Genomic DNA, 18,943 nt, shown 5'->3' with positions numbered 1-18,943 from the left:
TAGTATACATTTTGTAATTTGGTATCATCACATTTCAGACCAGCTGTTTAAAAATGAATGATTTCAAGTACCCATGCCTGGCGTACATCTATAAGATCAGACGAGTGTGCACTCATGGTCATCCCTGATGTAGTACTTCACAGCGGAACATTTATAGCACGATATTACACGTCCTATACATATCCAGAACATACTTATCAGGTCACTTTGTATTAAATTCTGATCACTGTTTCAAAATCTGGAAAATCCTTCTTGGAGATTTTGCAAATATTCTCAGGCTCAACGACAGAATAATACTTTTTAAAGGTTATGCATATAAAATGCAAAAAAACGTTTTGAATAGTTGCTGACCAAGACCAGAAACATGTCAGGTGTGTGCCTGAACGCAGCATCAGTATCTTATGGTCACGTCATATGTTCTGCGAGTGTCAGGTGGACTAATTGCTTTTACGATTCCCTTCAGCGCTGCATCAGTCTTGGATGGTTTTCTGTTGGTTCCGTTTCTGATCAGTTCTTGTTATTGTTTACATTTGACAGAGCTTCGATCGCTATGGCATTTGTATTCCAATACCTTATGCAGTTCCTTTGAGATTTCCGTATTGACCAGGCAATGGCTGGGCAACATTACTTCAACGTATTGATTAATGATTGATGACAAATAGCTTAAAGATGTAAGGCTACATACCACACGTCAACAGTCTAAATTAAAATCCGAATGATACTGAAGCGTATATTTGAGGAACGCATGTACTCAGGCCATGCATTAACTAGCATGTTCCCGTTTTAAAAGGGGTAGTGGTTGGGGTGAGTTTGGGGAGACTACGGTTTCTCCATTTAGCGGTCCGAGAAAATTTGAATCCCATCTCCCAAACACCTCTTTATGCTGAATTGATTAATTTTAAATGATGTCCTATGCAATTCCCTATTTTGACTTGTTCCATGTATGCCCGTGTTCTATTTTCAGTGAATACTTGACTTGACATTGCGTGTGTTTTTGATGGGTGTCACTGGTGGGCAGGATTCGCATACCTTTTCGCGACTGATTCATAAACACGTGCTCATGATATAGTCGGAATCGTACAATGGACTCTGCTTTTATTTGATATGTCTCCTTTTAAACATGTCACCAAATTGAAATATATATCTGAAATCAATGGTATTATTGTTAGGAACGACAATAAATACCATCTCTCAATTGTGTCAGTTTGTGTCCCATTGCAAGATCACACGGTGTCCTTCTTGTCTGTGATTCGCCCCGTTAGAATTCTGGGTCAGAATAGGTCCCGAGCAACAACGTTTCTTCCATGTTTCTGTTTTAAATGTAGCATTGGAGCAATATTTCACAACTGGGCTTATTGATAGGACGGCTTTCCCCATGATATACTGACTATTGGAATACAATAAAGTCTATGCATATGAGTGCAAATGGTGGTTAGAAGAGCATGTAAATATCGTTTCAATAGGAGTGAATATATATTGTATCATTCTGGTGTTTTTATTCAGCAAATTTACATAATCAAATCGTTTATCACTGTATAAAGCTTCGAATTTGTGATTAGATAAAGAAAATATTTTGTGAAATAATGTTTAGTCAAGAAAATTGTTGGACCCGTTCACGAATTTAAGGATAATACTATGGTAAGTCTATGTTAGGGTATCATTTTAACGCTTTGATGGACGGGTAAAGTGTTAACCTTTTCTAAGTTTGGATTAATATTATTACATATTATCATTATTCATTATCAGTGGGTGTCGACATTCAATAAAAACGATAACTTTGCTTCACCATCGTTGGTATTTCTATGTACAGAACACCAAATTATGACACACTAAGAAATGGAAATTATAAAATAATTTTAATTTCAGTGACAAAATTCAAAATGTACATATCATGTGAAAATATATATATATATATATAATTCAAGATAATAATGACAAACAATAACGGTGTATTTATAAAAATGACATCTGATGAAAATGACAACATTGATTCTTTTCATTGACAGTGAAACATTTGAGTGTGTGAGTGAGTTGGGATTTAAGCCGCATTGAACACTATTTCAGATATACAACGGCGGGTCAGCTTGATGTGAGATGAAAGCCCAAAGTGACGCACTTTGTTAAAACCAACGAGCACTGGTATAGTGCTGACAAATCAAGGATCATTATCAGACGAAGAACACTTGAGGGAGCATAGAGATATAGTCATTTATAGACATTGTATATTCACATATCTACACTTCTAAGATTCGATGAAATGTCGAAAAATTCTCATATGGCGCTCGGAGTAAAATAGGGAACTAAAGCACCACCTGAGCAAAAAGGTTTATACACGATTTGGCACGCTGTGAAACTTTGGCTTAAAAATAATAAGTATCATCAAATTAACGTTCATGAAAAAAATGGTATTTGTAAAATCATCGCATAGTCCATTTTCCTCATGTTGACGCATGAAATCCTAATTAATGTGTATATAATTGTGTAATCGAGATTACCAATTTATCTTCTTCTGGAAGTGTCAATATGAAATTGTCCACGATGGAGAAGATATCATTATTTACACGGCACTGTGACATCAGATGGAGAACAATACCGATGACGTCATAATGTGGCTGCGCACACGATATGTGTACATAGCACTGGTACCTGAGTGCGTGGTCGTTGAAGTTGTCGGCGTCACGGCTGGACGGCGGCGTCATGTGGAGTAGTTGGCATGGACGGCTTACACGTGAATCCTTGAGATTTCAAATAAATATGCGAGATCTATGTACATATTGCAAGTCCCCGCCATTATGTCAGATGATTCTCACATTGCGCATTTCTCATAATACGACGTCGGATGCATTGGTGCCATACTTCCAGTTCCGTATGGGAAATAGGCCTTCCGGTCACATGACGAAGGTTGTTGAAAGGATTGGGACGGCAGTCTCATGCCTGAAACATGAAAGAAACAAAAACTAAAGCTCTGGTATCAAGGAAAATAATGAACAATTTGGTTCTATCATTTACTTGTAAGTACTTATAAAGACTTAAAATAATTTTCTCGTCTTTTCAATCAACAGTTACAGTCGTTTGTAAAACCGAAACACGAAAACCTGTTATAATGTTTGTTCACTATAACTTGTCGCTTTCGGTTTGTTTGAAATCTGTTTTCGTTCATATTTTGCTTTTGTGGTGTGTAAACGAATAACCATGTTTTAGAATTATGGTTATAACCCGGATATTTTATCTTTAGACATGTGAGGAAGGAAATAACTCATTTCAAAATATCGAACTAATCAGATAATGCAGCATATGTGTACAGGGTATACAATTTATGGTATGCTCTGGGTGGATGCGTTTGTAATCGAGTACTGTCAGGTCAATATCAACAATATAAACATCAATATGTAAATTACATACGTGTGTTTGGTTTTTTAAAAGAGTTTGAGTCTGGTTAGTTTTAATTCACTATCATCATGTTTCATTATCTATATCTGTCGATTGATATAACACTTACAAATGACTTTACGTTCACTCAGATAATTATGAATATGTAACGGTGCTATTATAGAATATATGTAACTTATGCATTTACGATACAGAATACTAAAGATGTACAAGTTGTATCAGTTAGACATTAAATTGCATGTGCAAGTACCAAAGATAAACTAACTCAACGCACATTAAGTTTAAGTCGAAATGTGGCAGACAATTGAACGTCATAGGTTACAGAGATATACAGTGAGTTTTAGTGTTGAGAATGAACTGTATGTGCTGTGCTGTGCTGTGCTGTGCTGTGCTTTGATGTAACAATGATGTGGTATACAATGGTCATCAGAATATGTCTTTTTAAATCCTTTCTCAAGAACACACCTTTACTACACATGCTTATGATATCAGAATCGTACAATTGACTCTGCTTTTGGCAGATATTTCTTATGACTATGGAAATGGGTTTGGTCCTTTTATTCAAATAATTGGTTTTGTAAATTAGCATCAGGCACATGAAAGGAAGTGTGACATTATTGCAGTTCACAGCTTAGATGGCTGCATTTCACTCAGCATGGTGTAACTAAACACGTCTTTGTATGTGGGAATATGAATATGAAGAATACTGAAATGCTTGCTAAATTGCTGTGAATGATTTTCCTGGATCAGTCGGGATTTAGGATGTATTTCGCCATTCAGATATTGCAAATAAAAACGACAAAACCCTTTCATATTCCTAAGAAATCATGCTGAAAGCGGAGACTGTTGCAAAATTCCGACTATATTAGTATGTGTTTATGAATCAGTATCAAACATTGAGAATACCAGAACGGCAGTGGTGATGATAAGAAACTATTAACCATACACGATTCTCCCAAATGTGTATACTTTACAGTAACTTAATCTCTTTCAGATGTTTAAATGCATTTATATTTTTAACATCCTAATACCCGAAACTGTTAACTAAAATATCAGATTTGACTTAAATGTGACAAATCAGGATTTTCATAACCGATGTTCATGCAAAGGTAACTCTCGGTTTGAGAGTAAATAGCGCATGGATCCTATTGTGGTATATGAAATTATTGGCTGAAAACATTTTTTAGCGACACCACATATGAATTCGAATGTTGCAGAACTAAAAAATGTTATCATTGAGAATGTTAGTTTATTCCAGTATCATGTTGATATATTGATACGTAAAGGAACATCTTGATGCGCATTCAGTCAGATTGTTTGTTTATACATGCTTGTGTTTTTGGTTAGCCGATTTATATGAAATAAACCTGTCTGCAACTACATGATTTCTTTCAGGATAACATATCTTTGTTTCTGCAATCTGTTCTTTGTTGTGTTCCTTTTTTTGTTATTTCGTTATACATATTAAAAACGGCATATATGTTTCTATTAACTGCAATAGGGACGTATGTGGTATGAAAATTGTAGATTAACATAAATCTATAAACTATTTCCTGTATAGTTATTTTCTACTCAAATGATATGTTTGAAGTATAGGGTTATTGTTATGGAGTTATTCTCGTTGTTAGACGCAGAGGCTGTCTATAAACTAACGAGATTTCATATATTTGGCATTGATTTAAACACAGCAACTTGTCCTTATTGAACACTAAAAAAGACGATGTTTCACTGACATTGAAGTTAATTATTCTACATCAGGGTATGTTATGTATCACTGGTTGTAAAGTCAACCAGAGAGATTTATATACATATACTCTGTGAACATGTTCTTACTATGATTGGATCAACTACAACTGATATCATGGTACCACGGGAACGATCAATGGCAACGTCATGACTCTTTAGCCGTTTAGGCTCATAGGAATACGTTTCAGCAGTTACCCGAGAATTATTATTTTCTGGCGTTGACTTTTTAAATTTCGAAGACATATTGTTTATCACAGCCCATTGTACATATTATCTTGATTAAATTTATAATGATTTGATTTCCCACTTTGGTTTTGGTTAAATAAAGTAGGAAGGCGTGGTCTTGTAGATAGGACGTATGCTCAGAGAGTGGAAGGTCAGTAGTTCGCCATACCTCATCTCCTGCACATTAGAGCTAATTATAAAACTTTATCTTAATTAATGTCACAATGCCTTTGGTGTCTTACTTGACCTTTGGTAAAATACGACAGTATGTTGTGTGTTTTTTTAAATATACGTTGTCATAGATTTTAACGTTATGATATAACTGCTTCATTACTATTGAAAAATGCTGAACGTCTAGCCGGTGATAGCTTGGTTTGATTTTCAGATGGTTTAACTTTGTAAATTAGGATAATTGATAGTTTCAAACATAATATGTTTCAATTAAACCTTTAAACATATCTGACACATTTTGCAAATTATATAGTAACTATTTCATGTCCATTCATTCAGTTTTAAATGTTGTATTGCATTTAGGCATCAATTTGCATGGAAACATCTATAAACCAGACTCCGTTCTTCTCCCCTGGTGTGGTAGATCCCGTGTCTTCAACATAGTGTTTTTAAAGGCTTTCATGGTTGTACAAGCACGGCTCCACACTTAGTCAGAAATGCATGGGATCGTAGAGAGATCTACACACGTCCTCTCAAATGGTGAACAAACATGTTCGCTCGTTATCTTCACGGGGGACTGTTTTGCTCGTCAATTTGCCCAGAACAAACCGCGCTGATCTACATAGCAAAATACAGTGAACGGCAAGAGGTAGGACTTCACTCAGTATACATGAGAAGTGAAATGATGGAATAGAATTTCTCTGCCAATGTGAGCTGTATGCAAGCTAAACATGTGTTGCCGTACCCATGGACCACCTAGTGTAGAGGGAAACACTCCGTGCCTAGCCACGAACCTGCTGGAGGCACCCCGACACGCCGAGACGGAAGGGACCCCGCCAATATATGAAATAAAATGTTCTGCTGTGCCTTTTAGCGTTTGTTCTTCGTGTAATATTGGAGAAATCAGGAAAAATATGAAAGCTCTCTTTAAAAACGCCACTGGGCTTATACAACAGATGAAGTCATTAAACGTAAGAAAAATAGGCGTGACTGCCACAACAGATCATTGGACTGGCCACAAAAGAGGTTTTATACACTGCTGCTATTTTATGCCTAAAGTCATATATTTAGGTAGTGTTTGTTCATGTCTGAAGCAATTATGACTGGTTTGGGAGCACAATAACACGTCTTCTATTGAAACAAAGGGGGTTCTATACAACAGGGATCGTTATGAAGCGAAATGATTCCAAAGACTTGTTAAGTCAGGTTTATGCCCAAGTCAGTGAACATCAATGAACAAAATAACAGCAACAAAACCCATTTCATAATCATACGAGGTCTGTGATAAAGCAGAATTCATTGCAAGGTTTCAACTTTATCATAAGCCTGGGTTTATTATTAATTACTGTTAAATAGTGATGATACCAGCTGTTCGCGAAAAGGTGAGCGAATCCTGCCGCACCGGATGCTTTTGTCACAAATACTGCAAAGGCAAGTCAATTGTTGGAATTGATAAAACACGGGGACATATGGTATAAGTCAAAATAGTGAATGGCATCAGACGTACTTTTTGTCACTAATGTGTCAATTTTGAATATGTCCTCCATAGGTCCATCTTGAAATTTGTAACCCTGAACTTTTGAGCAAGAATCGTATGACGCTCTTTGAAATCTTCGAAGAAAGACCATTGTACCTCAAACGTTGTGAAATGTAGACACCAAAGGCTGGGGCTGCTGGACTATTGCTCGACATCAACAGAAAGTTAACTTTTGGAAAATTGAAGTCATTCTCAAACAGTCTTCTGAATCTTTATCAACAGATCTAATTAGGAAACAGATGAGGAAGTAAAACATGCAGTATCTATCAGTTGTGAATACCTTTATATTCTAAAGTTTCCATTATTTTTATGAATTTATCCCGTTTGCAAAAGTGGTGCCGCTGCCTCATACGTATGCTAGTTTTATCTCCGTTCACAACCCCCTATTCACGATTAACGTTAGTATAATGTTCATTTGTGTACTGTAAAACACAACATCCTGTATATTGGTGACATTTTCTTGCGCAACTTTAAAATGAAAAGAAAGAGAGTTTTGTACAGAGACTTCACACATTCACACCTCATGGCATCATATCCTGGCATCCCAGTGCACAAGGGTCGCGTATCAATGTATTTATTATGATCCCTCGCTGCTCGCCTCCACCAACATTTAAATAGACAATCAAATGTCAAAGCAACACAACTGAAGACAGGACTTTAGTTAAAACAATTGATTTTGAGTAAAAATATTAGTGCTGTATATGAACTTGAAGGTTTGTCGACAGATATGAGTGAGGTGTGGCGTGTCACAATAAAACAGGCCACAGAAGACCAACTGGCTTCACGTGTCTCACACCTGTATGCTACTGCCATGGTTCAAAGTCGACCTCACCTGCCTTACACGTGCGAATAGCTGCCGAGAACCGCGCATTCCCATTACACGTGCATTCAAGGAAAAGCAGATTGATATCTAGGGGCAAGCACACGGCTGCCAGCTTAGGTACATGATTAATTTGAAACAGACATTCATATATGTCCTGGGTTACAGTTGGACGGATGAAGGCAACCTCGTATTGACAGACTGCTATTGCAGGTGGAGCAAGAATTGTATGAGTCACTTGGGACTTCTAAGAAATGTATCTAATATTAAGGTGATTATTTCTCTACTCGGGTAGGAACACAGAAAAGGGTAGTGTTCTCCAGCATTTCTCTAATTGATGAAAGGCCTGGCAAGCCTTGATATAGAGAAGATTGGAAAGAGATAGGTTTGTTTGTGGACCGTTACTGTATCGGAAAAGATTGGTCGGAACACTTGTCCGCGAGGCGAAGTGGTGCAAGTGAAACCCTGCCATTGGTTTATCAGGTCCGTCTTCTCAAGATATACCTAGCCTGACAGCAGACAAAATGCCAAGACGCCATGTATATTATCATGTGCTTGAATAATAGCTGGTCTGTGTATATGATTGTGGAAGGATTGTCGACTAACTGTCTACTTGTCATCGGCCACAATTCTGACATGTATCGTTGCACTTTCTCCTTTTCTCCAGTGATGCTAATTCCAACATGCTTTTCGGGATAGATTGAGTTGAAGGCAGAAGTATCATTAACAAACACATATTACTATCTCGATAACACATTAAACTTGAGCATGTGACGCCACGATAGAGACGTAAAATGGAAACTTTGCAGGATACCAGGGTAGAGAGTGATGACACTATAACCCATGGATGAGAACCCAACATAAATCACCCGTGTTTATTACATGCGGTAGAAATATGATTATTAGACACATATTTCCATGTTGATAACACACAACTGAAGCAGGTGACGCCACGATAGAAACGTTAAAGAACACTATGATAGAGAATGATGTCACTACACAAATCTGCACTAGCAAGGACCCAACAAATCACTACTGCTTACCAGTTGTCAAGAAAACAATTATATCCATAAAGAAAAGTGAACGTGGTTCGTTTCAAATCGTAAGATGTGACATTCTATTTCAATAAAATTGACTAAACTTACAACAAGAAATCTGGATTGAGAAACAACCGAGACATAACGGGAAAACTGGTTGTTGTAGTAACTGTACTGTTTCCAGTACATTGATTGACCTTCAGGAAAAGAACATTCCCAAAGATGAATGGATTTCAACTACTTTATTGTTTCAATGTTTCAAATCTTCTTTGTTGCTCCCTTGAAGAGTGAAACAACATTATAGAATTTGCAGTCATCTGTTCCCATATTAACTTCCGACTTTGAAATGCAAGACAAAAACTAATGAGCCAATGTAACGTTCATTATGTAAGGTTTGAAACATTTTGTCCAATGACTTTGGCCCTTTATATGAACGAAGTTACCCCTATTATGCTGATTCCTTACAACTATATCGATATTAGCTCTGTCGTTATCAGTCATGAAGTTACCATGTATGGAGCTCATGTATTTGATATTTTGTGCATCACTGTACATTTGTTTTATTTCCTAGGTTTGATATAGGATTAATACAAGTATTCGCTATACCGAATATGTACATCGTCAACGTTTGAAATCAAAATGAATCATTCTTATTTGCTTTATCAATTATATATTTTTATAAAAGATGATATATGACACATTCATAAATTCCGAAACAAAAAAGACATTCATAATCTTCGTAATGTAGATTTACAATATATATAAATAACACAGGAAACTACTTCCCGTATCTACATCTATGACAAAAAAAATGCAGCTTCAATTCCGGATATTGAAAAAAACCAAACTAAGTAATTGATAAACATGAACAAATAAACGAAGTGACATTTTGGACAGTGGAGATGGCATGAGCGTGTGATGTAATGTTGTGCGTGTTTCTTCATCACTCCGGCTCTATTCACACCCTCGCGCCCTGTCGAGAGAGTTTTGGTTCTCATTAGGTCCCCTCACTTCCCCGTCTCTGCCCAGCTCCCTGCTGTCAATCACCCACAGCGCCCCCTCTCTCCCCCTTCATCACCCCTTATTAGCAGTGTCGCTGCCTCGCCCCATGTGCTTGTCCTGGTTGGTTTACATCACAACACATTGGACTAGGACTTCGCTCGTGATACTTCCTCGCCTAAATTGAAAACAGTTCCATACGCTATTCACGGCATTTGATAGCGATTAACTGTTTAGCTTAATTCGCAGGATCATGGCAGCAAATTGGTACGATATGGTTTAATAAGCTGGAAGTGAGGGCTGTCGTGTTCCACATACAAACCAATTTGTCGGACAGCTTGGCTGGCGTATGGGCGGTTACGTGATGAGTACAGTTGGAGGAAAGCTGTGCCATGTCTGTTCAATGATTGAAAAAGTCCTGCATCGGAAATCACATACCGACTGCAAAGGTCATTGCAAATACCAGCTTCATTAGTGGTGATGAACAGGTGCCCGCACAAACTAAGACAACGTATTATTTTAATATGTTCGCACATGTATGCGAGTAATAAGCTCCCCATAACGCCCAGGATATTTTACATGCAATAACATGCGCTCGGGAAACACCTCTCTTGAGTTACGTTTGAACATTTCAACAAAAACAACTTCTTCAAGTCCGGGAAAAATGATTTTATAAAGTTTTGTTATGAAAATGGTCTTAAATTGTAATATCCTTACCCTGAGCGGAGGGTAAATCTATCAATTTTAATGAAATACACCGAGAGTCCATGTATACATTTCAAATATAGGGTATCCGACCATTATGTTTTGGTAATTACTTTTAACAAAAATCATTTACCGAATGCTTTACATTTACATTGCAAAACAATTACCGTTTTAATAAAATAAAAGCCAAAAAAGGCTTTCCAAGATCTTTAAAAAAATCTTTGCCAATTTCAGTTGGGTTGTCTCTTAACTTATCATGAATATATTCTTGCAGTGTGTAGATTCTTATCAGTGGGCGTTTGTGCCACAGAAATATCACGTTACTTATGATAATGCTATGTTAAAAGCATTAGCACAAATGGCCATAAACGTTTGGAATCCGAAATTCCCAATTAAATAATTATATTCTTTTTAACAATCAAACGTTCCCACAAAGTTTAAGTTTTTAAATGAGAGTTTCGGATTCCTGTTACTGAAGAGTCGCTAGTGCAATCAATGCCAGTTATAATGCGATGTTGCAGTGTAGGGAACAGTAATATTCATCCAGTTATAGATACAAAAACTTTATTTATCTACAAATTCATACAGGTGATGAATAATCAACAAGGTCACAGAAAAAATGTTTTCCAAGTCCATTTTATTCTCAGTGGTCTTAACACATATGTACGGATTTACCTTAAAGAGTTGTAAAGATTACCTATACATAAGGCCTTTTCGGAACGTGGAAACTTTCATTCCGTCTTTTTATACCACCTTACTTCAGTTACCCTCTGTCTTTGGTATCCTTTACACGCCAGTTTTTATTCCTTGAATCCTGACACAACAGACATACACGAGATTTGTCTAACAATGCTTTCCGTATAGCCGCGTCGTCCGATTTGTCGGACACCCTACTGCCGCGGTAAACATTAGCTTCGCATTAGTGTCACCCAACCTCCCAGGTTGCGTCAAATCACAAAATCTTGTTAAAACGAACAGGGAATGGAATTTGCTGTTATTGTTGCCTGCCGGGTAAGGAACAGACACATAAGTGAACGGGTTCAGAAAATATGAAGACCATTTACAACCCTAGTCTCTGTGCATTCTACGTTGTTGGAAGACTTTAACAGAGTAGTCTGTCGAGAGTGCTTGTGGCAATTTCATTGCGAAAACAGTGATTCTTTAATAGGAAGTATCCTGTGAAGCTCTTCTGGTCTGTGAAATAGTTTAGAGGGTGATTTTATCGTTAGTGCAATCTGGCTTTGGATTTACACACATTTCAGCTGCATTACATTGTCAGAAATACCATCAGCGGGAGAAAATATTCACTTCAACGAGAGGTATAGAAAAGGCATGCATAACATTTTGAAATAGATATCAATTTTGAAAGTAATTTGAAGAAAATTCCAAAGAGACAAAAATAAATGAACAGACAACCTAGCACATTAACGCTGAAACGAAGCTAAACGTTCTTTTTTACTTGTCACAAAAATAACGAAAAAACCAAGAGGAAGCGTCTTTCTTTCAGAGGATCCATCTATTTTCTCTTCCAGGTTTAATCTACCAAGACAAGTCGGCATAACTTTTTGTACATAGACAAAGTCCGTTCTTTTATTATTGCAATTTCTTTATTGCCCCAGACACAAAACCAATTTCCGAATCTTGTTCCTAGTCTAAATGCATTCAGACTAATGCATAATGTTTGTGTTCTATAAATTCTTTGTGAAAAGCTCGCAGTGAACATTATTAAATTTTATCTTTTCCGCAGCATTTCCTCCTTTGATCACTTCACTTTAACAAATTCATAAATAATGACTATTTTTAAAATTTAAATAATTAATGACCCGATATGGATACGTGTATATTAAAAATAATAGTTCAACAATTGATAACCTTGACTTCAATATAAATAAATTGTTAATTTTGATCAAGAAATGTGCAGACTACAAAGAAGCAACGTTAACGATATAAGTATGTCCATATATGTACAGTGTGTCTGGAAAAGTTCACAAATTCAAGATGAATTTAATTTCTCAGAACCTTTGTCTTCAAGTGTTTGTTTACAAATTGCTTTGTATGAACAAAGAACAATGAACCAACACAACTTACATTAAGGTGGGTTATGTAAATGACTGTTCACACCCCAGTTGTGAAAATATTTCTTAGAACAACGTCTCCCCATGACGTTACCTATCACTTTCGCAGCGTATGACAAAAATCCAGAGTAATTAAGTTTTAATTTATCCCAGCAACAGAAACCCGATTTACTGAGTCAGAAGGCATGTTACTACAGGCGCCATTAGCGGTATGCACAATCTGAAGCAACAAGAGTTACATAACCTAATGTGGCCGCCATGGGGCGCCACCGGACACCTGCTGGTCAGGGAAAACACTTAGTATGTAGATAAAGGTCCTACTGTCAGGAGGCGATGAGAGATGGACAGTGCTAACTGACCATATCATCTCCGATTACAAGTTCTTGTTATCGTGCAAGTCTAAATGTGCCCTTGTTGTTGGAGGCTCTGGTCTATTAACAAACGAGGTGTTTATTACTGGCAAATTTGACTTAATCTTATCTTTGCCCATTATCGCCAATCGTTTTAATTTGTTCAGTGTCAAAAGATGATAAGAAAGTGTGACATTTTGATGAAGGATACAGGTTAAAGTTTTTAAAAGCTTTGAGATAATGATATTCTAATAACGTACAAACTGACACACGAACAATACTATGATTACAAATCTTCAACCTCTTTCAATTTGTTGGACCACAAACATATACCATGTTTCCTTGCTGTATCAAAAATTATTATAATTATTTGTTATCGGTTTTGTCTTTAATTCAGCAAGTTTCTCTCCTCTCTTATCTTATCTTATTTTAACTGAAAGTTGGAAATAAATTAATGTTTGTCCCCTAGCCTATTTATATTTTCATTTCTATAAAGGGATACCAACTACTATCCTCGAACAAGGATAGAACAATACTCCTGGTTACACGAAGATGGATCTCTGTCAAGACATTATCATATCATTTGTGCACGCCCAAATCTACATTGGATGGTACTCATATTTTGAAAAAGAATAGTCAACAAATGTTCAGGAAAAGAAAATCTGCATCTTCTCTCTAGCAATATAATCATAGCAATATTTGTATTCTAATGTGTATGTCAATGTTTTTAACTAGTCATGTTCGTGTTTTGTACCCTGCCCCCTGTGGGTGTTTATGTACAACAAATCTTCTTCTTCTTCATATACTAAATTATCAAGTATCAATAACATGAATACATGAATCGTAAATATATAAATATCAGAACAAGCGTCAGCATGACTACAATATTCTGTCTCACTTCACTGTCTACTCTACACTGGTAAAAGAAATCATGTTCACGTTGTCTTGTAGAAATATTTGCATTCTACCAAAGCTTTGCGGTGTTTTATTGCCACTTGACGTATAAACTGCCTCTTCCCATGCCACTTTTAAACAAACTCCTGCTTAACACTTTTTTGTGTGAATTTACCCTAAAAAGACAGATGATGTGACTAATTGAGCCCTGTCATCAAAGGTTTAAAGCACGAAAAGCTGTTCCCTCCGTCAATGTGGATGTTTTCGTAATAGGGCTAGTTTGTGTCAGGGATTCAGTAACTAATTTGACACGACAGGCTACGTGATATACCGACTCCCAGTGTAAAAATACCTCTGTCTTACTTTCTCCGCTTAGACATTCAATATGGGCGTGCAGTGAGCGGGGGATACCTTTTATTTTTCCTCTCCACTCCGTCGTTTGTTATTGAGATCAATCGCTCTGTGCTTTTTTTCATGTCAACATTATTATGAAACAAGTTGAACAGAATACTTCTGCTGTTGTATTTTTGTTTCAGATGGCAAAACCCCTTGTAAATGTTTCCCACGTCATGAAAATGAAAAGTGTATAAAGTGCATAAAGTGTATAAATGCGGAAATGTATAAACTGATAGAATTGCTTTATATAGATATGCTTTCTTTAAAGCATTTAAATATAAACAAACATTCAAACCCCATTCACGCAGCTATCCAATAAATGTCTATTAATAAAACATCGCAAATACCTATCCAATAAATATCTACACAACCTTCATATCCATGACATTAAATATGGCTGATGTAATATTAATGCAACTTTAAAATAAATACTTAAAACGTATGAATAAACATAATAATTCAAATGTAATGTAAGAATTTTGTCTTGAGATTCAGTCAAAACAGATATAAAAAGCAAGCAAAACTTGTTTATTATTGTTTAACACTACTTCAAGAAGCACGCGATGGTTAAATAACCAAGAATGTATACGTTTTCTAGCTCCTTATGCATATTTATATACGACATCTCACATCCGACATGATTCGCACAGCTTTTACCTCAGTCGTTTATTTCTGTTCCCCTATTTACAATAAATGCAGGCGATCCGTGGAAGATAATACTAAACAATGATCACTTCTTTGCCAAAGTCCGCCTCACGCATGAAAATAAACTACCGCTGTTAATTTGTAAACTGTCGACCGAGGAGTTTTGTAAACCATGTTCGTCTGAAATGTAAGAGAAATGTAACCTCTCACTCTTATTACTAATATTTACCTCTATAACATATACCGAGACATATGGGGAATTCTTGCACGAGAACCACGGTCTGGGGAACAAGGGAGATATGGGGTATTTTTCAACCTCTGCTCCCCTGGGATTGAGATGCACATTAGGGGAAGACAAATTCATAAACACGTACAAAAACGTGTAACACAACATCAGAGTTTATTTTAACATATACAATGCCTGGAAGATTATTTCTGGATAATCAGTTTGAAAAAATAACAGCAGATATTTAATGTATATAATTTCCAACAGTTAGTAAACGGTTCAGGGTTATTTTTTGCGGTAATAAAATAAAATGGGACCGGACTACCCAATATATTTTATTTCTTGTAGTTTCTCTACGCTTGATGTTCATTCTGTCAATTCACTGCGACAGGATGGTGCTGACATTTGCTGTGTTTACTATTAGGATTATTGCTGTATGAGTTAAATCATTATAGCTTAAAAATTATAAATAAAAGCGACAAAACCATTTCTATAATCTTAAAAATATATCGGCTAAATGCAGTTCATTGTCCGACTATATCATAAGCATGTGTTTGTGAATAACTATCAAATAGTGATGATACCAGGTGTTCGGGAAAAGAACACAATCATCATAGTATTTTGATACATATAAAGCAACGTTATGAATTAAATCAATTCATAATACACCCTTATAGCGAGGAAATAACCGCACCTATAAATACCATGAATGTAACAGTGTTTCTAAAATGTTACAGATAACAATTAACTTGTATTTCTTCATAACCCACCAGTTATAATCTTCATATATCGCTGAATAGTTAAAGAATATAGTCGGTACAGCGTGTAAACTAGTTCGAAAATGTCTGACATAAACTCACAGGAAAAGATAGATACCATCCAGGTTGTAATGATAGATAAATCCTGGCATGAAAGATAAGAAAGCACGACGCTCAGAAATGTGGGAATCAAGGGTGGGGTGCAAACTGGGCCATAATTCACAGCAGTGATTAATTCTCTGGACTGTGGAACTCTTTAAAACACGAAAATCGGCTGTTAATAAAGCTGGTAGTCGTCCGAAATACGAGATAATGGTAAAACGGAACTGTTATATCTTCAGTATAAGGGTTATATTATCCCGACAAGAAGACCTCTGACAGGTTCACAACGCTTTTTATAGCCATCCAAGACGGTCTCAAGTATCAACCTAGCTTCTTTTGGGTGGTTTTCAACACGTTTTCTGACGTCGCCACACAATACGGAACACTTGTACATACGAAACCTACGAGTCGAGCTAACAAAACCGAGAAGATCTGACAGCGAAAGCCCCGAATCAGTTTGTCTTTCTTTGCTGTGGATTGTAGCCATCCAAGGCATGTACGATCTCCGAATCGTTATGTGACTGGTATTATTTCAGTTGCCGTGACAACACGTGCTTATAACACCCCCCTCCTCTGCCTTGATCCCCTGCTGTGAACGCCTTGGTAGTCTTATCAACCTCAGAGACTTTTAATGAAGCTAAATTTTGAGAATTTCTCAATTACCGACAAATGCACCGAGTACCAGCTTGTCACACTGGTAATGACTAATTATGGAAAAAACGACCGCACTTAAACTGTTTTAAGTTATCTTGATAAACAGGGGAAAATGATCTTGTTCCCGGTAAAGACAAATTGTTGTCGTAAACTGTAATGGTTTCAACCAATCTCCCTGTTCCCAGAATGTTTTGGTTCCACTAGTATTATATTCTTCCCAATGGTAACTTTATATGTTTCTTGACCATCAGTTGCAGCTTAAACATAACACTTTGCATATATCCAAAGTCAAAATCAAGTTAATGCCAAATAATATTCATAATACGATTGGTGATATATAAAATATCCAATTGCTGTTCACACATGGCCTGTTTGATTCGTCAAACATTAACAAGGAAATAAACGAAGACTTAGATAATTAAATCGGAAATAAATAAAAAAAATAATCATTTTGGAAAATACAGGTTGGGGAACTGCATGACTACACATTTCATGTTACTTATATGATACGGTATAAACGGTATAGAAGAAACACCTTACCTGCTAGGGCCAGGTCTACTGGTTCAGTCCCGGCCGTGATGGCAGCGTAGGGGCTGGGGTCATTGCTTGATGGTGGGGACATGCTCTGCATGGACCCCGTGCTACCTGTTGGGGACAGGGGCTGTTGTTTCAGGTATCTCTGGGTGGTAGGCCACTGTGCCGCTGTCTGCTGCATGGTGTGATCCCTGTCGTACATGGAGGGGGGTATGGAGGACGAGGGGGTGTTCTGGAGATTGGTCAGGTGGGTATAGTCAGCATTGACACCCGTCACGCCTGCCATGGCACAGCTCTGAGCGTACCTGTTGTTGAAGCTGCAGCTAGCGTTGACGTGTTGTTGCATGCTGTTGACTGGCATCATCATGTTGTTGTTGTCAACGTACCCTTGAGACGTGCTGACCGCGCATGACATGTTCATGGGTGACATGCCAGTGTTCTGCGAGTGCAAAAAGTCATAATGAGATTGAATCATGGAGGGAGCGGCTCCCATCCCATTTAACATCCCAAAGGGTTTCAAAGCCTGGCATTTCCTTCTGAATCCTCTAGGCCGCCTCCTGAAAGATCCCTCCTCGAACATGAATTCAGCGGCAGGGTCAATTGTCCAGTAGTGTCCCTTACCTGGCCGTCCAATACCTTTGGGTAGTTTGATAAAACACTCATTAAGAGACAAATTGTGTCTGACAGAGTTCTTCCATCCCTGATATGAACCCCTGAAGAATGGAAACCTCTGCTGCAGAAACTGATATATTTCACTGAGTGTACATCTCTTGGTTGGTGCTGCCTGTATGGCCATGACAATGAGAGCTATATAGGAGTAGGGTGGCTTCTCAGATCGCCGCACCCCTACCCCCGATTTCTTGGCGTTTTTCTGACAGGAAGGAGACTCCGGCATGTTGGACGTCGTCGACGGCGTCTCCTCGCCGCTGTCCGAGACGTTACTGTCCACCTTCATGTCCAGCTTCTCCTCGAAGTCCTCCATGTTCTCAAGCTCTGTCACTTGAGGTATAACTGTATTATCCATGATAGGTTTCCTATCAATCTCACAATCCATTCCGTACTGCTGCATTTGTCCTTACACACTGTACTGTATCACAACACGAACCTTCACTGACAGGATCTACCTTGATAAAGATTGCTGGAGTCGTGAAACTAGCAGATAAACACGAGGTGACCAGCGATATGGGTGATCCTCATTACATACTCAACTCTTATACGCATCATTTCAGGGAAATTAGGCCTGAAACTCACATCCCCTCGCGCTGAGCAAATCAAAGTCAGGAATGGGCGGAGTCAAGCGGTGCCAGTCTCAGCCATTGGTGCCTTGATCGCCCGGACGGTTCCCGCACTGTATACCCCGTGTGTAGATCTGACAGCCTGCACATGTACGTTCTCCTCGCATTCAGGCTGGCATCTATACTAGGGTAACGCCCACCGATACATTCATCCTCTCCCTCGGGATGACGGGAGGCTGTCAGGGGAATGGTGTAAGCCCCCTTTTCTTACTTCATAACTCTGTAACAAGCATCTCTATTCCCCCTGCCTGACTATGGCAAAGTCAGTATTACAAAATCAGCATTTGTATTTTCATTATTATTCATCATCATCATCATCCCCATCATCATCATCATCATCATACAATGTGTTTATTCACATAAATGTAACTATACAGTTTGTTA

At 37.6% G+C, this 18,943-nt stretch overlaps 1 protein-coding gene across 1 annotated transcript; it reads right to left on the bottom strand.

Moving 5' to 3' along the window:
• Window positions 1–1,875: 1,875 nt before the first annotated feature.
• Window positions 1,876–18,435, bottom strand: LOC139452615 (forkhead box protein F1-B-like). Its single transcript, XM_071234150.1, has 2 exons — window positions 17,271–18,435; window positions 1,876–2,934 (listed from the first exon to the last, which is right to left on the bottom strand). Exons 1-2 carry the CDS (start codon window positions 18,331–18,333, stop codon window positions 2,807–2,809), a joined length of 1,191 nt encoding a protein of 396 aa, XP_071090251.1. The 5' UTR covers window positions 18,334–18,435; the 3' UTR covers window positions 1,876–2,806.
• Between the last annotated feature and the right edge of the window lie 508 nt (window positions 18,436–18,943).

This window comes from Haliotis cracherodii, unplaced genomic scaffold (assembly GCF_022045235.1).
Source record: "Haliotis cracherodii isolate W230 unplaced genomic scaffold, xgHalCrac1.p SCAF_10, whole genome shotgun sequence".
Classification (NCBI taxonomy): Eukaryota; Metazoa; Mollusca; class Gastropoda; order Lepetellida; family Haliotidae; genus Haliotis; species Haliotis cracherodii.
Note: the sequence above shows the minus strand (reverse complement) of the source record. Positions and strands in the feature narration are given on the sequence as shown.